This window comes from Myxocyprinus asiaticus, chromosome 5 (assembly GCF_019703515.2).
Source record: "Myxocyprinus asiaticus isolate MX2 ecotype Aquarium Trade chromosome 5, UBuf_Myxa_2, whole genome shotgun sequence".
Lineage (NCBI taxonomy): Eukaryota > Metazoa > Chordata > Actinopteri > Cypriniformes > Catostomidae > Myxocyprinus > Myxocyprinus asiaticus.
Window position 1 is genome coordinate 46,677,260 of NC_059348.1, and position 24,037 is coordinate 46,701,296.

General features: G+C 37.1%; 1 protein-coding gene across 4 annotated transcripts; it reads right to left on the reverse strand.

Moving 5' to 3' along the window:
- Positions 1-3,837: 3,837 nt before the first annotated feature.
- Positions 3,838-24,029, reverse strand: acsm3 (acyl-CoA synthetase medium chain family member 3). 4 transcript variants are annotated; one of them, XR_007897117.1, is made up of 14 exons: positions 23,483-24,020; positions 22,501-22,711; positions 19,904-20,111; positions 19,569-19,712; positions 18,046-18,202; positions 17,802-17,881; positions 17,583-17,706; positions 17,311-17,391; positions 15,223-15,324; positions 14,988-15,115; positions 14,810-14,909; positions 14,380-14,499; positions 8,681-8,915; positions 3,838-4,806 (listed from the first exon to the last, which is right to left on the reverse strand). XR_007897117.1 is itself a non-coding variant. In XM_051696872.1 (13 exons), the coding sequence occupies exons 1-13, from the start codon at positions 23,708-23,710 to the stop codon at positions 14,169-14,171; spliced, it is 1,776 nt and encodes a 591-aa protein (XP_051552832.1). In that variant the 5' UTR covers positions 23,711-24,016; the 3' UTR covers positions 13,107-14,168. The 4 variants fall into 4 exon arrangements, 2 of the variants coding, with proteins under 2 accessions (XP_051552832.1, XP_051552833.1); XM_051696872.1 differs by lacking the exons at positions 3,838-4,806; positions 8,681-8,915 and adding an exon at positions 13,107-14,261 and having other exon boundaries at positions 23,483-24,016; XR_007897118.1 differs by lacking the exons at positions 3,838-4,806; positions 8,681-8,915; positions 14,380-14,499; positions 14,810-14,909; positions 14,988-15,115 and adding an exon at positions 16,673-16,793 and having other exon boundaries at positions 23,483-24,029.
- Positions 24,030-24,037: the final 8 nt, after the last annotated feature.

Genomic DNA, 24,037 nt, shown 5'->3' on the forward strand with positions numbered 1-24,037 from the left:
CATCAGGCTTTTATACAATACTCACTCTCTGCCTTCTATAATGGACCATTTTAATTGATGATCATGTAAGCAGGAACTGATCGATGCCTCATACATTAACAGAAAGCACTAGTTTGACAGGGCTGCATTTAGACCTCTTATTTAAAGCTGAAAGGTCAATACCCCATTAAATAAAGATAGCAAATGTACCGTGAGATTTCTCTCGCCATCTCTCTCTCCTCACATACCTCTGTTTTTGCCTCTGCAGAACTCTGAGGGAGATATCGTCTATGGACATACATCAAGCCAACGGTTCTATTCCTAGTGATTTTCTAACTAACAGGTACTTTTGCCTTAATATTAAGCTTTTCTGTCTTTTCTTTTTCTGAAGTATCAGCAGTGTCTATCAGGGTTCCCACGGTCATGCAATTTGCAGAAAAGATTAAATTGCAGAGTTGTGATTTACAGGCATGGAAATTAATAACATCTTAAAAGTCATGGGAATAGCTAGTTTATATTAATTTCTGTAATTTATATTACTTTTTCTAGTTATGCTCGTCTCTAATATATTTAATCGGCTGCAAAATTGCATTTTGAGAGTGCAATCTTTAATATGATTTTTGTTTTTATCTAGTAATCACAAAAGGTGTAGGGGAACACTTTATCAATATTATATTGCAGATTCACTTGTATTTAATCTCTCCATAAACTCTGTCTCTGATAGGTACATGGGTATCATGGTGAAGGATGAAAGCAACGCTGACTAAGGCAATGCTGACTAACTTCTAACCCCTCCATTTGACCACAGAAAGACAGACAGACAGGTGGACTGTCTAATTGCACACTGACTCCACCCCCTCTTATTGTGTAAGGGTGGAGAATCTGCAAGAGCTGACCAATCACAGGCTCAAATCCATGCTAGCCTGCACATATCATAAGTGAGGTATCACCACGGCCACACTAGCAACTGTGTTATATACGAGGCACCCAAACGTAAAATTTAGTTATGGACCGAAGAGCAAAGTTGATCATAAAATTACACAGATCACATCACCAAACAGACCAAAGAGCTGTCTGTTCACTTCTTATGGCTTAATTTATTTATTAAACCACACTTTATTTATGAATTCTATTATTTTAAAGGACTGAGTCCTACAGTATTATTGTAAACATCAGCACTACAGTACAGTATTAGTCTTGATTGCATTGCTGCAGATGATAGGAGAGCTAAATTCAGAGAATGCAGTGTTAAAGGAATATTCCGGGTTCAATGCAAATTAAGCTCAATTGACAGCATTTGTGACAATGTTGATTACCACAAAAAATTATTACGACTTGCCCCTCCTTTTCTTTTAAAAAAAAGCACAAATCTGGGTTACAGTGAGGCACTTACAATGGAAGTGAATGGGGCCTATTTGTAAACATTAAAATACTCACTTTTTCAAAAGTATTGCCACAAGACGTAAACAACATGCATGTTAACATGATTTTAGAGTGATAAAATCACTTACTAACCTTTTCTTTGTAAAGTTATAGCCAATTTTACAACCTTGTTGCCATGACGATGTAATGTCAACAATCCCTAAAACAACTATAAAAATGACAGTTTAAACAACAAATAATTTTACAGTTCAAATAATACGTAAGTTTTAACAGATGAGTTAATGTAAGTGCTTTTATAAAATTAAAAGCTTCAATTTCTGCCTTTTAAACCCTCCAAAATTTGACCCCATTCACTTCCATTGTAAGTGCCTCAATGTAAACTCAATTTTTGCTTTTTTTAAAGAAAAGGACAGATGAGTCTAAATTATTTTTTGATGTAATTAATATTATACCACATATGCTCAATTAAGCTTAACTTGTATTGAACTCAGAATATCCCTTTAAACAGAGTGCAACCTCTTTACCTCCAGTAGAGCTGGCCTTTAGAGCACCAAGTTCACTTCCAGTACTCTGCTGCTTTCATTGGGATCTTCACTGTTAGTCTTAACCAGCAGTCCAGCCATTAAAAGTCAAATATGGTACTCCTGAACCAGCAAGCCAATAACACATTTCTCTTCTGCTGGAGATTTTTTGTGCAGCATGTGTGAAATCATTTACTTTTATTGTGTGTTTTAACAGGTCTTAAGAGACCAAATTAAGTGAAACTTTGGGGAAAATTGATTCAGAAATCTAAACATGACTTAAAGGAATGTCCTGTGTTCAACACAAGTTCAATTGACAGCATTTGTAGCATAATTTCAACTCATCCCTTGTTTATTTAAAAACAAATATAGTAAAAATTGTGGTTTCAGTAAGGCACTTAATTACATTGGAAGTGATTAAGGCAGTACATAAACATTAAAATTATAGCCACAAGACATAAACATTTTATGTGTTAACATGATGTTAGTGTGATAAAATCGGTTACAAACTTTACAATTATAAGGTTTGTAAGCAATTTTTTCCCACTAAAATTATGTTAACACGTTTAATGTTTACGTCTTGTGGCTATATTTTTGAAACTGTATATTTTAACGCTTATGTACTGGCCCCATTCACTTCCATTTATAAGTGCCTTAAAGTAACTTAAGAAATAAACGAGGGATTTTATGTTGTAGTCAGTTCCACAAATACGGTCGATTGAGCTTCATTTGTGTTGAACCTGGAACATTCTTTAACTAGTTTCACACTAGGGAAAATAATGTCACTTAAAGTCTTAATCATGTTGTTTTCCAAGGAATATGAATAATTTTTGTTCTGTGAGATTTATGAAGGACTGAGCTTCGATCGGAGGAAAAAGCTGATCGTTTTTGTCTTCTTTTGTATCATTTGTCAAAGACTTTTAGGCATTGAGGATTTATTGCAGATAGGAGATTTCTGTGCACTTGTGTTTGAGACATCAATTTCTGCTGTGTGTGTGTGTGTGTGTGTGTGTGTTTATGTATGTGCTTTCAGTGTTGGACTCCTGATTTTCCTTCACATTGTGTATTAGAAAATGTCTATTCTTATATTAAAAACAGTTTATCTGCCTCTCAGATCCATCTGTTCTGATTTGTTATTTTTTCCTCTAACTGCAAGTACAAATGAATTGTCACAACAAACCAATTTACAGGATGAACTTTAAAGGGTTGTGTGTGTTAAGCAGATTTGTGTTTGGGGGAAAGAAAAGTCAGGTATTTCTCTACTGTTTTTTTTTTTTGTTTGTTTTTTTCTTGTGTTTCACAATTTTAGCTCTTCTCATGCAAAGGGATAGTTCACCCATTTACTCACCCTCACGCTATCCCAGATGTGTATGACTTTCTTTCTTCTGCAGAACACAAACAAAGCTTTTTAGAAGAATATCTCAACTCTGTTGGTCCATATAATGCAAGTGAATGGTGGCCAGGCCTGTAAAGCTCCAAATAGGAGATAAAGTCATCATAAAGGTAATCCATAAAACTCAAGTGGTTTAATCAAAGTCTTCTTAAGCGATCCAGTTGGTTTTGGGTGAGAACTGACCATAATGTAACTCGTTTTTTACTGTTACTGCTTTTTGGATCCTCAAAGTTCTGGCCACCATTCACTTGCATTGTATGAACCCACAGAGCTGAAATATTCTAAATATCTTCATTTGTGTTCTACAGAAGAAAGAAAGTCATACACATCTTAGATGGCATGAGGGTGAGTAAATGATGAGAATTTTCACTTTTGGGTGAACTAACACTTTTAAGGGACCCCTGTTCTTTGTCCATATGTTTCAGTAAAGTCAGGTAAGTTCTAGATAGTTCTGTGTTGAACTTTACTGTTTTAATGATGGTTTTAAGGGATTCTTTGCACAAAACAACAGAAGTATTTAAATGTATGTATGGGAGAGTGAATATTTAGATTGAGTCTCTTTGATTAAATCATCATCATCAATGCAGAAGGTAATTTTTATTTAAACAGTGTTTGCTCTCAATATTTCCCTTAATATCCCTCAAGACCAAATTTGGTCACGATGGGATACCCCTCTTGAGTAATTCACCCTCAACATTCAGTAAAAGTTAACTAATCTTAATGTATAAATGTAAATACAATAAGGTCTGTAAAGGGAAAACAGCAATTAAAAGCATCCAGTGTTCTCAGGCAGACATTAACACAGCAAGAAAAGCAGAAGAGCATTACTATATACAAAGAATAGTGTAACTACACACCCACACTAAGTTACCATATTACATTTTTGCATTTTTCCTCATTGTTAAACATTGCATATTCAAACAAAACATAAAACTATTATGAAACATGCAGATTTTCATTGAGCAGGGACATGGCAAGGTCAGCAAATCTTGAGGCCTGTTTTTTTTACTTTCCCAGTCACTCTTTCACACACCCTTTCTCTCACACACTTTTTCACTTGAAGTTTATTACAAACATATCCTTTCAGTAGATGTTTAACATTTGAAACATACATTCTCTTGCATAGATTTTACATTGAGTAAATGTCCAGCAAAATTTCTTTAGTTCTATTATTTCCTCTGTGGAATGATTTGGAGAATCTTGTTAAACTGATTTTGCTTTTCACAATTTAACTGATTTTACATCTTACACAAGTTCCTGCAGTCCTGAAAATTTCTCTCTTCTATCTCAGTTGTTCTTTTCCCCTGATTTATGATATACATTCCAAGTCTCCCAATACCTCCAGTTTCTGAACATTCATGTGTCTTTTGAGACATTCCTTCTTTTTAAATGATTTCCTCTTTTAGTGAAAGGCTGAATCAGATGTGTGTGCGTCTCTTTCAGCTTGATGGATCATATGTTGAAGATCCTTGATTTGCTCTGAAAGACAGCGGACGGGTTTGGTGACAGCTTAGTCTTCAACACCTGCTCCTGTTACACACAAATATAGACATTTCAATTAAAATGATCACAATGACTGAAGATTCAAACTCAAGTTTGTGGATTAGACCCCTATGAAAATGCAATTGGTAGTGCTTTGCATTGCCTCTAAAAGTATTTACTTCACTGGCAATGAGAAAAATACATATAAATGTTTTAGTATGCAGTAAGACAGACAGTATCGAGACACACTGCTACATCAAAAAGAATTGTCTCTTGATGTAACACGCCTTTGTCCGTACTGTACACGTTTTCATTTAAGTGAAAATAATAAATGAAAATAACTCATTATTACTTTTAGGCTCATCAATTTAAAAGCTGCTGTTGTAGCTTCGGCTTTGCATTCATTGTTATTTTCCTATATTTGAAAGTTGAAAGATAGCCACCGCAATATTAGCCCAAAAAACTATTAGCCCAAAAAAATATTAGCCCATATGCACACTTCAAAAATTCGAAGGCACGTTTGTCATACCTTTTTCAATGTACAATGATTAGTATACAATTTGCCATCCAGCCTACCTTTCTTTAATTTTCCATCTAACTGACTCTCTCTCTCAGACTTTCTCCATTTCTGGCTGGAAGACAATATCTGTTCCTAAGCACTGTGGGGAAAAGGTGGAACTTATTGTGTGAGAGGCCAAGCAGTGGAGGGAAAAAAAAGAAAATGAGATTTATGTACTAAATCTTTTTCTCTCTCGCACACTCACATTCACACACTATGTTTAGTATTTCTAGAAAAAGAACCTGACAACTCCCTCAGCCATGCAGACTCACTTAAAGCAGAATTGTGTCAATATCTGAGCTATGTTTGGATTGGAATACTACCATACAACTGCTAGAAATGCAGTATAAATACTGTAATTTAAGTATTTTCAAGGGCCAAATATTTGTAAGGGGAGCACATATTATATACTCCAATCTTCCATTTTCTTAGAACTGATAGCCTGATATGAACATAATGTGAAAAAATAAACACAAAGATTAAACAAATATTCCGGGTTTAATACAAGTTAAGCTCAATCGACAGCATTTGTGGCATAATGTTGTTTATAACTCAAATTCATTTAGACTTCTAAGCAGAAATCTGGGTTACAATGAGGCACTTACATTGGAAGTAAATGGGGCCAATCCATAAATGTTAAAATGCCCTGTTTCAAAAGTATATTTACAAGATGTAAACAATATGCATGTTAGCATGATTTTAGTGTAATCAAATGACTTACTAACCTTTTCTGTGTAAAGTTATATCGAATTTTAGAACTTTGTTTCCATGCTGACGTAATGCTGTAAACCCTAAAACATCCCTAAAAATTTAAATCGAACAACTTTACGGCTCAAGTTTTAACAGAAGAATTTATTTGTGGTTTTATAAAAATTTTAGCTTCACATTTCTGCCTTTAACCCCTCCACAAATTAGCCCCATTCAGCTCCATTGTAAAAACCTCACTGTAGCCAATTTTTTGCCTTTTTTAAAGAGGATGGATTAGTAGAAATAATTTTTGTGGGAATCAACATTATGCCACAAATGCTGTCGATTGAGCTGAACTTGCACTGAATCTGGAATATTCTTATAAGAATGGTCCAGTAGTTTTATACATATCTGGTCTCTTTGTCCAAGCTAGTGTCTAAGAAAAGTGGACAAATAATCTGCCCTTTCTAGTCAAATTAATTTAATCAGAAGCTGCAGGGCAAAAAGGAGGGCAGGATAGGTTTTATTTGAGTTAAACCCCAGGGATGGCTGAAATGATGCCAGCTGGCTTAGTCACGCAAATCTCCAGTGACATAGTCATACACTATCCAGTAATCTTTCAGACACATACTCCACAAAATTTCAGCACATCAGTCTCACACACTCTTTTTGAAGACTTAAAAAAAAAAAAACTGGAAAAGCATTACAAAGACATGCACATAAAAAGGAAGGTAACCAACCATTAGATATGATCTCAAAACATTTATTCTCACTGCATTAGAACAACAGACCAGTGGATCTGTCTGATAACTTGACAAATTACAAATAGTGCAGCTCAGGTTAAATAAAATGGGAAAAGTTATAATAGAATAACAGAGCAATTAAAGTGACACCATGGGCACAAATGGTTCACCCACCATAAATCCTCACCAAATAAATCCATGCATTTCTGCCTCAGGTCCCTGGTATTGTCTTTAGTTGTCTGTTTCTCTCCTCACTGGTTAAGCACCTTTGAGGTACAGTATAAGAGGATCCATTGGGTACACAGAGTGCAATTAGGACTAAATCTGATTATTACTGATATACATCACTGCAGAATTGTGCAAACATAATGGAGACTGCTCTAAATGTCTTCCCAGTTTCACAGTAAGCTTTGATTATTATTGACAGAAAGCACAGAGCCTACATTCACGTAACGTGCCATGGGAGCTGGGTCAGTCTCTGATTACATAACATCAATGGATCAACATCAACAGACACAGAGGGTACAACCAGATCTGCACCAGTATTCAGAAATTGTGACCTAAAACCCTGATTTGTCCCAGAAAGGCATTAGTGTTAAATAACTAATATAATTTAATTGCATATTGAACTTGATTTCACAGATTAACCTATAAGGTTACGCAAATCAACATTGCTTGTAACTTAAAGGAATATTCTAGGTTAAAAACAACTTTGTTGTTCTAGAAAAGTATGACCTTGTTTCTTCTGTGAAACACAAAAGGACATTTTGGGTAGAATGACAGCCCCAGTCAACATTCACTTTCACTGAATGGACAAAAGATCCAATGAAAGTAAATGGTGACTGAGGCTAACATTCTGCCTAACATCTCCTTTTGCGAAAGCAATAGTCCCACTTCAAAAGGACATTTTAGACTTTTAGATTTTTAACTTTACGGCTCATATATCAAATATTTTTACTGAAGAATTCATGTAAAAGCTTTTAAAACCAACATGTACCTGCCTGATCTCACATAACAATCGGCATGCTTGTGCCGATTTTTCTTTAGCCAAAATTGGTATACTATAAACAAATTTAAAACACTGCCTCCAGAGGCAGCATGTACTATAGGCTTCCTTTGTAAGTGCAGTATTGTATACAAGGGTGTTTCTGAGAAAAAAAATAAATAAAAAAAATTAAAAAAAACCTGTCAAGAATATGTCTTCGTCCTATATTACTCCAATTATATTTTGCCTAGAGAAAATGAAGCATATTTTAGGGCCAATAAATATTTTTATTTTACATTGTGATATTATTTTCAGGACAGTTGTGCACATTTTACCCCGCAATTCTCATTACCACACAGCAAAAAAGATAGTCACTATGATATTCTCATTATGCAACATAAAAAAAAAGATATATTATTTAACTTGTAAAGTATTTATACATCATAGTAGTTCTCCACTGGTACTGCTTTTCATTTCTGCTGATTTAAAATAAGAAAAATAATTGTACAACAGCATCTTTTTTACTGAAATGGTAGAAACATGAGGGAGTAACATGTTACGTGTTCTGAAAATAATGCAAAAAAATTTAATGGTTCTGAATTTAGGCTTAATTTTCTTTATGCCAAATATATATAGATTTATTTATTTATTACGTATTGATTTTTTGATTATTGTATGACCAGGACATTTTCTTAACGGGTTTTGTGAGAGTCACCCATTATTTTCTAAATACAAAATTGTGATTGTTAAAAAAGCATTAGATCAAAATGAGAAGTTATTTAGTCTAAATTTGACATTGGTTTTACACAATGATCCCCTGCTTATTATATCAAAATTTGCTGTGTAATCTCATTCTGCTGAGTGTGGTTTAAATTTGTGCACATTGTTGATCTTTGTTACATCAGCACGCTGTCAGATCTCATCTCCCTGATCAGTCGTTCTGCTCACCTCTGGTTTAATGCCGAGCTCTGTCCTCTGTGTGTGTGCTCTCTCTGACAGACTGCTTGGCTGTGTGTGCGTGCTGGTCTCCAGAACACCATTTGAATGTCTGAGTGTGTCCGTGCTGAAGGCAGCCTGGTAGCTGGTCTCAGGTTGGGGCTCACCAGTGCCTGTACTGAGGAAGGTGGGTCGTTTTTGGGCAGACTTTGATGGCCGGGCTCTAGACCAAGGCTGGTACTCCTGCCTGATCCCAGAGAGAGATCAAATGTTACAGACAGACAAAAACAGTGTCAGAGTCCTGGGGAGCATCAGACAAGAGCAGCAGAGGTTATGCAGAGCTAAAATCAAGTTTCTAAATGAAAGCAACAGGTGGCCTGATCAGTGATTTACTACAACCTGTATGAAACATGATTCAAGTCACTTATATGAATAGCTGCATCATGCTCATTGTCTGTCTATATGAAAAAATTATGTTCTTCATAAAAACTACAGTCCGATATGTTGAAAACCCCACAGCAGAGGGCTTTATATTCAGAGGATTATAACAGCACAATCTGCAGAAGCATGAAATCCTCTGGGAAAATCAATCTGCGAAGTGCTTAGTTGAATAATTGAAGTGAAATGATGCATAAATCACAGATCAACTAGTAAACGATAGGCTGATACAAACAGCTCTGTCGATCATAATTATGTTTTCATCCGACTTAATTTATGTCATATTAGATTTTAGTTTCATTGCTCTTTTACGAGTTGTCCAATTAAATATGCATGACAAGTGAGCACATCGTTTGAAAATCACCGCAATGCACAACCATTACAACAACCTTAGCTTCGCTTAAAAAAAAAAAAAAAAAAAAAAAAAACACTATTGTAAAATATATATTATAAATTATTATATTCTACATAATAATAATATTCTCTCTCTTTATATATATATATATAAATAGCTTATAATAAAATGTGCTCTAACGATAGCGAATATATCATTTATAACTAAAATATTTTATATTTATTATATTTGTATTTTATATTATTTATAATATTGTTATATAATATAATAAATATATATATAAAAATATAAGTATATATATATATATATATATATATATATATTCTGATTAGTAATAAATAGTATGTAATAACGTAAAATAAAATGTATATATAGAATAATAATAAAAATTAATAATATATATGTAATATTAATAAATTAAAACATTAAATAATATAATTAATAAAACAACCAATTTACCCAAAACACATTTTTAGAATTAATTATATATATATCGTTGTTATAATGACTTTTTTAACTAAAACATATTTTAAAATACTTTTTAATATTTAAAATATTTTTCATTAGTATTTTAGGATTATAACAAATAATAAGTATAATATAGTCGTTGTAAAGTGTTTCTTGCACCAAACAAAATCTAAATGCCAAATGCTTATTTGCTGGGTCTCATTTGGATTAATTATGATAACTAAATGAAAAGAAGCGAGTCTGAGTCAGTCAATGAGAGGTGCTGAAAGAACAGCTCCCTTGAGAGGCCACAGAGCAAAACTCCTGGATTGATCATCAGTACCTGTACGAGCTGATCTGATCTCCGCCTCTCTGCCTGCCGCTGCGCTCCTTTCTCTCCACCCGCGGCTGATTCGTGCCGTTCGGGTAACTGTTTACCGGGCTGTCCGTTAATGCGCCGCTTTTTCCGCCGTTAATAATCCAGGGAAAGTTGTCCTTCTTCGGAATGGGCCAAGGTTTGTAATCCTGTTTATATTGGGTGACGCTCGGAAAAGGCACACCCGGAGGATGGTAGTCCTCGCGGGGTTTGTAACTCGCTTCCGTCCGTCCCCGATGCGGCCACCGAGCTCCAGCAGCATCCCGCGCCGTGGTTGAGTCGCGCTGATCCGGCGTTACGAAGTCGATGCTCGGCGCTTGCTCCGTGGAAACCAGTTTGGTCACGGATTGCACCTCGTGCTCCGCGATGTCCGAATAGTTCTGAATCGTTAGCGGAACCGACAAATCCGATTTATCAAACTGATTCCAGAACCGCGCTAAACAACATACTCTGCTGATGCACGGCCAAGCCATAGCAAAAAAGGGGAGAGAAAAAAAAACTGCAAACCCAAAAAAGCAAAATAAATAGAAAGAAAATGCAAGCGATAAAGTGGTTGATTACATCAAGTAATGTGAATGCGGGTCCACTTCTCGAGAACTGCGCGAGACCGCTCGCTGTCGGTTCACTGTCATTGCACACTCATCTCACGTGGTCCGCGGATTTCCACTTGATGCAGAAAAAAAAGAAAAGAAAAAAAATCCATTGAGAGCCGGTGACCTGTGCGCACCTCACGGCTAAACCAAGAGCACTGAACCAAATGTTCTGAAAATCCTTTATTAATAGCTGTGTCTCAAAACCTAGTGAGATTAGGCCCTACTACATAGACAGCGATATTTGGCATCATAGGCGCAAGTGTTTACTCACGACTTGACTAAATGCCTAAAATGCTGCCTACACTAATAAGGAGTGCCAAAAGTAGGCTACAACCCCAATTCAGGGACAGTACAGAAGATGCTAATAAAAACATAAAGGAGTGATCTGTAAATACTACCCTGTTATATTGAAAGCAGCACAGCAACAACACATTGTATGATGTTTTACCATGTTAATTGCATTTGATGTTTTTCTTAATATACACTCAATCAAAATCAGATGATTGCAACACACTCCAAACAAAGTTGAGGCTGTCATGTGTTTACCACTGTGCAACATCAACATTTCTTCTAATAACACTTAAGCATTTGGGCATTGAAGACACAAGTTTAAGTTTAGCAAGTGGAATTTTCAGCTGCGAATTGCACGGGGCCTTCGTTGGCAAAAGGATTTTTGGGCCCCCTGACATCTTTGCATTCTGAGCCCCCTATCTTATTGCAACCTGTACAGCATTTTTTTATTAAAAGTAATCATTAATAATAAACATGAACATATAATCATGATTTCACATTCAATAAGAGACACAAACAAATTTGAGTTCGAACAATTAATTAAAATAACAATGCATTTAATAGAAATAGCTATACAATAAATTTGTTATTTTAGCAAGTTGGGACTGTGTTTCTAATAGAAATATTGGATGTTTTAAATGCTGATTCAACCCTAGAACACATATGTGGGTCAAAAATGTCTCAGCGTCTAGTTAAGACATTTTTCTTAGTCAGCCTTTTGATCTATAAGAGAATTTCCATGACAATACCTAGAATACATATGTATAACCCATATGTATTTCCTATAGTATTCAATGCATTTAACACTGGTATTATTTTTATAATACATTGATTGATTGTAGAGTAATATAGTGTTGTAAAATATATACACCGATCAGCCACAACATTAAAACCACCTGCCTATATAAAACAGCACCAACCCGCATCTCAGAATAGCATTCTGAGATGTTATTCTTCTCACCACAATTGTACAGTGCGTTTATCTGAGTTACTGTAGACTTTGTCATTTCACACCAGTCTGGCCATTCTCTGTTGTCCTCTCTCATCAACAAGGCGTTTCCATCCACAGAACTGCCGCTCACTGGATGTTTTTTGTTTTTGGCACCATTCTGAGTAAATTCTAGATTGTTGTGTGTGAAAATCCCAGGAGATCAACAGTTACAGAAATACTCAAACCAGCCCATCTGGCACCAACAATCATCCATATGATTATCTAATCAGCCAATCGTGTGGCAGCAGTGCAGTGCATAAAATCATGCAGATACAGGTCAGGAGCTTCAGTTAATGTTCACATCAACCATCAGAATGGGGGAAAAATGTGATCTCAGTGATTTGGACCATGGCATGATCATTGGTGCCAGATGGGCTGGTTTGAGTATTTCTGTAACTGCTGATCTCCTGGGATTTTCACACACAACAGTCTCTAGAATTTAAGCGCAAAAACAACAACAAAGGCCCCATACTATTCCACAGCTGAAGACCTGCATAATGGATGAATAGGGGAAAATTCTGCTTGCTAAATTTAAAAAACCTTGCATTACACAGTGGTAAACACTCAACTGTCCCAACTTTTTTGGAGCGTGTTGCAATCATCTGATTTGAAATAATTGTATATTTAAAAAGCAAATAAACAAATTCATAAGGTAAAGCATCAAAATATGTTTTAGTGCTTTCAATATAGCACAAGGTGAGTAGAATTTACATATCATTCCTTTTTGTTTTTATTAGTATTTTCCATACTGTTCCAACTTTATTTTTTTTGGAATTGCAATTAAATTTGATGCTAATCACCACACCATGGTGCTACCACAATACTTTCTGGAAGGAGCTCACTAGTTTTTGAGACACTCAAATTCTAACCGCGGCAAAGCAAAACGGATTTAGTGAGCCTAGAGAAAACCCACAAAAATACACATTCTGTTTTTATTGTGACATTCTTCAAGTCACCATAACAAACAAAACAACATCTCAAAACATGGATTAGATATTATCTAGAATGTGTTTCAGTCTGGCTTATTTTGGCCTGGACATCAGTATAATAAAACAATAAACCCTAATAGTCAACGGAAGGCAAAACCAAATGTCACTTGGTTCTGTTTTTTCCACCCAATAAGCATAAGCCCCATTAACAGGTCAATTAAACAAGCACCTGTCCCTCATTACTGCATTCTCTGGTCCTTGAATAAAAAAATGTTGAGAACTTTTCTAAGCAAAAGTTTTACATTTCAAACGTTTTACATTTTAGCCTTTTATTTTTTTAAACTGACAGGGAAATTTGTGGCCTAAACATGTGACTGTAAAATATGGAAAAGTAAATTTTCCTCTGAAAATTCACTACATTCCTCTGTAGGGTCAGATTTCAAAAATTAAAAAATCCACAAAAATGTATAATCCTTTTATCATTCAACAAATAGCACACAGGGATCAGATACAGATCAGATATAGTTGTAAGCCACAAATCAGATCAAATAAATCACATGACATCATGCTAAAGCGTTCTGCAGGTAACAAATTCCCAAGTGTACCATCAAAGGTACCGTCACTGGACCCTGTTGACTTGCATTGTATGGACCTACAGAGCAGAAATATTCTTCTAAAAAATCTATGTTTGTGTTCAGCAGAAGAAAAAAAGTCATACACATCTGAGATGGCATGAGGGTGAGTAAATGATGAGAGAATTTTCATCTTTGAACTATTCCTTTAAATTCTTGCATTACTATGAATAAACATGGTAAAAACATTCAAATTTATTAAAATGTGTATTGCAAAGGAAATAAGAAGTATGATGTAGGTTGGAGTTCATTGTTAAGAAATGCTGCCCCCTGCAGGCAAGCAGTAGTAATACAGGTCTGAAGTTTAGTAGTGCATGAGGCTAAAGGTTCCTTATATAAGTCTTGTATATTCTCTATGATCTCAGCTCACATTCATCTTAACATTTTTATTTTTAGGTGAACTATCCCTTTAAGGATTCGTGTTCCAGCCCATTAAGGATTTCCAGTTCTAGCTCATTTTCTGTTCCCATTCCTTCTTTCTTAACTCCACTCGCCTTATTTTTCCACTTACAGTCTTGGGCAGATGATCCACAAATTCAATCTGACAAGAAATTGATTGAAACATTTGAAATGGGGAACAAAATGTAACAATGTTTCCAAAATAAAAATGTATCGAGTGAAATTAGGAAATATAAGAGGATGGCAGTGGGATCAGTTACCTTGCGTGGATATTTATAAGGAGCTGTGACACTCTTTACATGTGTTTGTAGTTCCTGGATCAGTTCTTCATGGTGTCTTGATTTAAAATCTGCTGTCAGCACTACAAAAGCCTTTACCACCTAAAACACAGAGCACAAACAGTTAAGATCCCTCTCTTTTCTGAAAACCAGTGTGAAAATCACATTTTGTATTTTAAGTGAAAAACATCACAATTAGTTAAAATCTTAAACTACTCCAAGAACTTAATATACCAACTTTGCTCTAAAACCTAGTAAGATGTCTACTTAAACAGTATTTAAAGGCATCATAGGTATACTCCCGATGTGAAGGCTGTTTCAAAATTCTGTTGGCTGTTCTAAGACACCTTGTTTTGGCCAAATTTTAAGACAGTCTCGCATATATGCTTCATAGAGAAGGCAATTGCAGTACCTCTCCTCGAACCGGATCAGGGCTGCTAACCACGGCTGATTCTGCTACAGCTGGATGTTCTATCAGAGCATTTTCCACCTCAAATGGGCCAATGCGGTACCTAAAACGCACACAATCAAAGATATCAAGCTAAATAAACTTTGTATCAAATAAACGATAAAAAAAACCGTTACTGTACCCTGCAGAGAGGATAACATCATCAGTTCTGCCGATGAACCACAGGTATCCGTCATCATCCATCATTCCTCTGTCACCTGTCAGGTAGAAATCGCCACGGAAACATTCTGCTGTGCGCTCTGGCTCCCCCTATAGGATGAATTCAGTAGTAAAACTTGATTTGCTCAATGCTGAAAAAACGGTATTAATCGTACACTACAGACCCACTGAGTGAAAGTGTGTTTGAGCAGAAGTACCGTGTACTCTGTAAAGAGAGAGAAGGGTCTGTGTGGTTTCACTCTGATGGCGAGGTTCCCCTCTTGTCCTTGTGGCACAATGAAACCATCTTCATCCACCACCTTCAAACAAAACATCCAAAAAGCTCACTGAAATCAGTCCAAATCAGTGTAAAGCTCCTTAAAGAGAATATTCTGGATTCTGCACAAGTTAAGCTCAATCGACAGCATTTGTGGCATAATGTTGATTACCAAAAAAATTAATTTAGACTCGTCCGTCCTTTTCTTTGAAAATGCAATAATCGAGGTTACAGTGAGGCACTTACAATGAAAGTGAATGGGGCCAATTTTTGGAGGGTTTAAAGACAGAAATGTGAAGCTTATAATTTTATAAAAGCACATACATTAATTTTTATGTTACAACTAGTGTGTTATTTGAGCTGTAAAGTTGTTTAAATCATCATTTTAGGGTTTGTCGTCATGGCAATAAAGTTGTAAAATTGGCTATGACTTTACACAGAAAAGGTTAGTAAGTGATTTTATCACACTAAAATCATGTTTTAATGCATATTGTTTATGTCTAGTGGCTATACTTTAGAAAAATGTAGTATTTTAACATCCAAAACTTGGCCCCATTCACTTACATTGTAAGTGCCTCACTGTAACCCAGATTTTTTTTTAAAGAAAAGGAGGGGTCCAGTCAGGCTTCCTAAGCAACCAATTGGGCCGGTTGCTAGGGAGGGTAGAGTCACGTTGGGTTAACCTCCTCGTGGTCGCTATAATGTGGTTCTCGCTCTCGGTGGGGCGCATGGTGAGTTTTGCGTGGATGCCGCGGAGAATAGCGTGAGCCTCCACATGCGCTAGGTCTCCATGATAACGCGCTCAACAAGCCACGTGATAAGATGATGGTCTCAGATGCAGAGGCAACTGAGATTCGTCCTCCACCACCCGGACTGAGGCGAGTCACTATGCCACCACGAGGACCTAGAGCACACTGGGAATTGGGCATGCCAAATTGGGGAGAAAATAAAAATAAAAAAAATAAAAAAAGGAGGGGGACGTCAAAATAATTTTTTGTGGTAATCAATATAATGCCACAAATGCTGACAATTGAGCTTAATTTGTATTGAACCCGGAATATTCCTTTAAAATAGCAAGAAGCGTCTGTTCCCTTGAAAAGCAATTTAAACATTTATAGGAACGGTTGTTTATACATTACTAACATGAGGCAATAAAAATAAAAAAGGAAAATACTCAGGCTGCCGATTTTGCACGTTAAACTAGTGCGACAAATTTTAATGAAAAGTAAAATAATACATCTGTTGTTTTAACATGTTAATTTATTCCAATTAATCATATGAAAAATAATGCATAAAAAAAACAACAACAAAATTCAAAGCCTTAATGAGTGCATAAAGTCTGTAATAAGGAATGTTCCAACCATCGGAGCAATTCAAGCTTGATGTACCACCTTGATGTGGCAGTAGGGGGCAGTCAGCACGCCAGTTTTACAGGCAACAAGATTTGTCAAACCAACAAAAGCAACAGGCAGCTCAGTCTTCCACAGATGCGCTTTTTGCACTCAACGACAGCTGGATTGAGTACAACAAAATGCAGAGATCTCAAGTTGCGTTTTTCAATTAATTTGACACCGTATTCTAAAAACCCAGCAATTATGACTAGAGACACTGAAGACTAGTAAAAGGCAACCAAAATGAGGCACTCCGAAAGTGTCCGTCTGACGCATTAGTACAAAGACCAACAATTAAAAATAGCTCAGACCAAAATAGGCCAACAATAGGGTTATGTTCAATGATATGAAAATAAAACAAACAATATTTCGACTTAAGCCACTTTCACTTGTTTGCGGCCACAATGTGTGTATATACTGCATGTTGTAATGTATTTAAATGATCTCAACTGTAATATTTATAATTATTTTAAATAAAATGTATACTAAATTATCTTTTTTGGGGGGCCTTTTTCATCAAATATTGATATATGACATTAATTAATCTGAAAATCATGTAATTAATTTGATTAATTTAATTTTAATCTTCGATTGACACCCCTAGAAAACACTATTATGGCCTTTTAACCCTGCTGCACCTGAACATCATATCCTGGTGCCGCCTTTCCAAAAGACCCTGGTTTGATCTTCATGCCTTTGAATGTGCCTGCAATTAAGACCTGGGTGGAAAAAGAAGAAAATGATCTTTGTGTGAGACTACACAAAACTAAGCTTAAATTTATTCTCCTTCAGTTCATTGTAATGGATTTTATTAATGAATTTGTGTCTACATAAAAAGGTTCTAATTTTGGACCAGTTTTTACCTCCGTTTACATTGCTCTCACAAAAATTGACATTATATAAAACTTACAGTTTCAGTCTGTCCATAACCCTCATAGATGTCTAATCCAGTGAGTTCTTTCCATTTCCACATCACTTCTGGGTTTATAGGTTCCCCAGCACACAGACAGTGCTCAAGAGCCTGGAATTTAAACCTGAAAGCCAAATTACAATAAATCTTTAAAGTAGGAGCTAAAAATTATTCATTTGTGTCCAGGATATCAGAGCACAGCAGTTACAGACAGAGTACCTGGATCTGTCCTCGTGTACAAGCATCCGATAAGCTGTTGGTGCCGTGCAGAAGGTGGTGATGGGATAGCTGCACAAAGTCTTTCATGAGAAAAACAAGAGTTTTACCTGGATACTTTTATACTGTTGAGTTTACTGCACACAACGAAATCTATTTACTAATCATAAAACATACATACATATGCAGCTATATTTGTTGATTTGCAAAGTATATCCATAGTAAGATTTTAGGTTAGTTTTTGTACCTTGAGAACTGTAGTGGTGTCAAACCGTGGCATATGGCGAACAAATACACATGCTCCTTGAATCCAAGGAGCAAACACACTGCTCCATGCTGACTTGGCCCAACCCGTATCCGATGTGTTCCATAAAATATCCCGCTCTGTCAGATCCAACCAGTACCTGCACAAACAAGCACATTTTATATAAATATTAAGAATTATACATATTTAACCTTTTTATAACTACATAAAATGTATGAAATTCCCACTACTCGGAAAGTTAAATCTGCTCATTAAATATACTGTACATACAGTAGAGATTTAAGGTCTTTAAAGGTATAGTTCACCCAAAAATGAAAATTCTCTCATCATTTACTCACCCTCATGCCATCCTAGAGGTGTATGACTTTCTTTCTTCTGCAGAACACAAATGAAGATTTTTAGAAAAATATCTCAGCTCTGTTGGTCCATTCAATGGAATTAAATGGTGACCTGAACTGTGAAGCTCAAAATGACACATAAAGGCAGCATAAAAGTAATCCATACAACTCCAGTGATTAAATCCAGCGATATGATAGCTGTGGGTGAGAAATAGATCAATAATTAAGTCTTTTTTATTTTTTATTTTTTTACTTTAAATCTCCCCTTTCACTTTTACATTCTTCTTCTTTTGTTTTTTGGTGATTCGCATTCTTCGTGCATATAGCACCTACTGATTGGGGCTGGTCAAAAGGTGAAGATTTATAGAACAAAAGGTTCTTCAATCTGTTTCTCACCCACACCTATCATATTGCTTCAAAAAATATGGATTTAACCACTAGAGACATATGTATGACTTTTATGCTGACTTAATGTGCTTTTTGGATCTTCACCTGCGACATGGACAAATGGACAAACAGAGCCGACATATTTTTCTAAAAATCATCATTTGTGGGGGCCTGGGTAGCTCAGTGGTAAAGATGCTGGCTACCAGCCCTGGAGTTCGCTAGTTCAAATCCCAGGGTGTGCTGAGTGATTCCAGCCAGGTCTCCTAAGCAACCAAATTGGCCCGGTTGCTAGGGAGGGTAGAATCACATGGGGTAACCTCCTCGTGATCGCTATAATGTGGTTCGTTCTCGGTGGGGTGCGTGGCGAGTTGAGCGTGGATGCCGCGGTGGATGGCGTGAAGCCTCCACATGCGCTATGTCTCCGTGGCAATGCGCTCAACAAGCCACGTGATAAGATGCACGGGTTGATGGTCTCAGACGCGGAGGCAACTGGGATTCGTCCTCCGCCACCTGGACTAAGGCGAATCAATACGCGACCACGAGGACTTAAAAGCACATTGGGAATTGGCCATTCCAAATTGGGAGAAAAAGGGTAAAATAAAAATAAAAAAACATTTCTTCATTTGTGTTCAGCAGAAGCAAGAAAGTCATACACATCTGGGATGGCATGAAGGTGAGTAAATGATGATGAGAATTGGGTGAACTATTCCTTTTAGGTAAAATGCAGAACTGGTATTTTACGAATCCAGCCTGCTGACCCTTACAAATGACCTCACAAACCTGCCGTTCACCGTGAGCCCCAGGCCGAAACTACAGTGGCTGTGTTGGGTCATTTTGGGTGAGCCAGTCGTGCCACTGGTAAAGAAGATAGTCATGGGCTCCTCACTCTTGGTGTCTACACAGACATGTTCATCTGATACTCTTCTACAACACAAATGTAAAATTTCATTTACACATTTATAGTGTTCAATTTAAAGTACTTGTATCCTATCAAGGTGCTTTACTCACTTATTGCTTTGTGCAATTATTAATTAAAAAGTCTCATGCACACAAATGACTTTCTGATTAAAATAGCATTGTACATGCACATCTGCCCTTCAGTCTCCTCCACTCACCCCATCAGTTCTGTCAGATTGCCCCAGCCGTGTCTGGTCCTGTGGGACAGCAGAAGTTTGATGGTGAGGGAAGGGCATTCTGAGGCCACTGTGTCCAACAGTGGAGCCACAGTTTCATCTGTGATTACACACTTGGCTCCAGAGGCCTGCAGCCGGTGGTGGATATCTCGAGCCGTGAGCTGACAAGTGCCGGGGATCAGAACAGTACCTATGAGAAAAGGGGGGCAAAAAGAAAAGAAAAAAAAAAAAAAGTGTTGAAAGAAAAACACACAACTAGACATATGGAGAATTCCCACAATTGTAAATAATGGAGAAGGTGTCAAGTGAAACTTCAGTGAAGATAGCACCTTAAAAATGTAACTGAATATGTACGTTGATTGAGATACAAGTGTTGAGCTGAATTTGGCTTATGTACTAAAGCTAGCAGCAACACATCGCATGCTTTCTAAACATAATTTCTGTCAGCTGTTAAACAGCGAATGTTTCTGTGTTCCGTCTATTAAAAAAACCTTTAAGTGTTCCATTTGGGACAATACTACACTTTGAAAATATGAGCACGATTCCTATATAGATGTTCACTGTGGGCATTAAGACATTAAAGGGATAGTTCACCCTAAAAAATATATAATTCTTTCATCATTTACTCACCCTCATGCCATCTCAAACTTGTATGACTTTCTTCTGTGGAACACAAAGATACACTATATTGCCAAAAGTATTCGCTCACCCATCCAAATAATTGAATTCAGGTGTTCCAATCACTTCCATGGCCACAGGTGTATAAAATGAAGCACCTAGGCATGCAGACTGCTTCTACAAACATATGTGAAAGAATGGGCCGCTCTCAGGAGCTCAATGAATTCCAGCGTGGTACTGTGATAGGATGCCACCTGTGCAACAAGTCCAGTCGTGAAATTTCCTCGCTACTAAATATTCCACAGTCAACTGTCAGTGGTATATAACAAAGTGGAAGTGATTGGGAATGACAGCAACTCAGCCATGAAGTGGTAGGCCATGTAAAATGACAGAGCGCGGTCAGCGGATGCTGAGGCGCATAGTGCGCAGAGGTCACCAACTTTCTGCAGAGTCAATCGCTACATATTAGCTCAAGAACAGTGCGTAGAGAGCTTTATGGAATGGGTTTCCATGGCCGAGCAGCTGCATCCAAGCCATACAGCACCAAGTGCAATGCAAAGCGTCAGATGCAGTGATGTAAAGCACGCCTCCACTGGACTCTAGAGCAGTGGAGACGCGTTCTCTGGAGAGACGAATCAAGCTTCTCCATCTGGCAATCTGATGGACGAGTCTGGGTTTGGCGGTTGCCAGGAGAACGGTACTTGTCTGACTGCATTGTGCCAACTGTGAAGTTTGGTGGAGGGGGGATTATGGTGTGGGGTTGTTTTTCAGGAGCTGGGCTTGGCCCCTTAGTTCCAGTGAAAGGAACTCTGAATGCTTCAGCATACCAAGAGATTTTGGACAATTCCATGCTCCCAACTTTGTGGGAACAGTTTGGGGATGGCCCCTTCCTGTTCCAACATGACTGCGCACCAGTGCACAAACAAGGTCCATAAAGACATGGATGAGCGAGTTTGGTGTGGAAGAACTTGACTGGCCTGCACAGAGTCCTGACCTCAACCCGATAGAGCACCTTTGGGATGAATTAGAGCGAAGACTGCGAGCCAGGCCTTCTCATCCAACATCAGTGTCTGACATCACAAATGCGCTTCTGGAAGAATGGTCAAAAATTCCCATAAACAAACTCCTAAACCTTGTGGAAAGCCTTCCCAGATGAGTTGAAGCTGTTATAGCTGCAAAGGGTGGGCCGACGTCATATTAAACCCTATGGATTAAGAATGGGATGTCACTTAAATTCATATGCGTCTAAAGGCAGATGAGCGAATACTTTTGGCAATATAGTGTATTTTGAAAGATGTACGGGGTGTTTTTGTCCAATATAAGTCGATGGGGTCCAAAATGGACAAAGGCAGCATAAAAGTAATCCATACGACTAGAGTAGTTTCATCAATGTCTTCTGAAGAAATCCAAACGCTTTGAGTGAGAAACAGACCAAAATTTAAGTCCTTATTCACTATAAATCTTGAGACGGCATGAGGGTGGGTAAATAATGACTGAAGTTTCGTTTATGGGTGAACTATCCCTTTAAGGCATGACCTTCTGTAAAGCTGCTTTGAAAAGATGTGTTTTGTGAAAAGTGCTATACAAATAAAAATGACAGTTTTCTTTTCAAACAATTAGCTCAAAAAGAACAAATACTGTCAAATTAATCGGCCTGGCTGATATATCAGTCTATCACTACTTAAAACCATTTAAAAAAAAACATGTTGCCAGTTACCAGTACAAGTGTGTATTTTGGGCAGAACTTTTGTTGGCTGGTTACCCAGCAAGGCTACACTGATTAAGATGGTCCAAAAATAACATTAAAATAACACAACATAATTTTTCCCAGCATGGTAAAGCCTTAAAAGAAGATTAAAGTTTAATCCAAACAGTAAAGGAAAGCAGAACAAAGGAGAAAGGATAATGAAAATCTCTCAGCATAAACTCAATAAGTTTGAGTATGACTGTGCATATTTCACCTGTTCTGAGACATGCTACATTAGCCAGCCACCACTCCGGGACTTGAGGTAAAATGAGGAAGACACGGTCCCATTTTTCCAAACCGCACACCTGACACAGAACATTTGCTAGTCTTCTGGAGTGAAACCCCAGCTCCTCAAAACTCCATCGAACCTCCTCCCCAATGTCATTCACCCACCACAGAGCTGGAAGAGATGACTTCAGTCCATTCTGTAATTTCACAACAAGAGTAGACAATTAATCAAAACGCTTACACAACTGTTGGCAGTGGCACTGTGAAACTAAAAGATGGTATTACAATAAATAAAACAGCTAAGGGAAATACTTTACAATAATTTTCATTAATAAGTAATACACATATATAATTTTTGTGTTAGGGCTGGTAAAAATATTGGCAGGGCAAGCAACAACCTGAACTACTGAACTAAAAAACCCTTACCTTTGAGCCCTAGTCATTAAAGATTTTGTATTATTATTTGTGAATTTTTGTTTCATATCAACTTCTGAGCTGCATTGCGTAACTTCTGCACCACCAAACTAAACTATAAAACTGATGTTCAAACAGGTTTCCTTTAAAAGCTCACCCGGTCTTCCATAAAGCGAAAAAACGCGTAGTCCCGCCCCAAACTCACGCAATTGGCTGAGAACCGCCTCTAAGCTTTCTGATTGGCTTACACGCACGGCCCAATGTCAAATTATTTTAAGGCAGTTAAAAAACACGTGATGATTTCTCAGGAAACCTTTTTCAGTGCTCTGTATCAGGCAGTCGGAGTATTTTGGTTTGTATTCCAAAATTCTATTTCCAAATTTGGATTTCAGACATGTTCTGAAAAACTTATTTTCATATTAAAATGTGATCGTACAGCAATTTCTATTCTGTTAAACATTCTATGTTTGTCAAAAAATTAAATAAAGTATTACCCAGTGTGCAGTGAGAAAGACCAGAAAATACCAAGACAACATCGTAGAGCTTTCGTTTACCTTTTCTTTCCTCTCCCACTGCTCGAGCACATCTTTAGCGAAATTAAATCGTGCAGAGGGTTTTAGATTGTAAGTCCGTCTTATGTTCTCATAATCGCCGAAGTTTTTTGGTGCAGATGTCTTAGGTCTGCACATTTGCAGCCATTGTCCTCGCCAGAGTACTTCAGGGTTGTAGGCGTTTTTCAGGGTGGGTTTAAAAATGGCTTTACGAAAGGTAGTCAAATGCATTATCGCAAAGTAACTGTGCAACAGAAAGTTTTGAAATCGTTCCTCCAGCGGTCTCTACTGACAGCTGAAACTTTCACACGGATCAGTAACTCATTTTCGGAGTCTGGTTCTTCAATCGTTGTTCTTCAACAGTCTGAATGTTGCAGGAGACAAACACATGAATTTAGGTTTCATTTGCAGAAATAAAGATTTTGCGGAAAATGACCATATAAGAGAAACCGAGACGTTGCAAAACCCCTGACATCGCATAACAAAGCGTTCAAGTTGAACTCTGTGAAATCTGACACCAAATCTAATCAGTTCTCTAGAAAAATGAACGCCTACAAA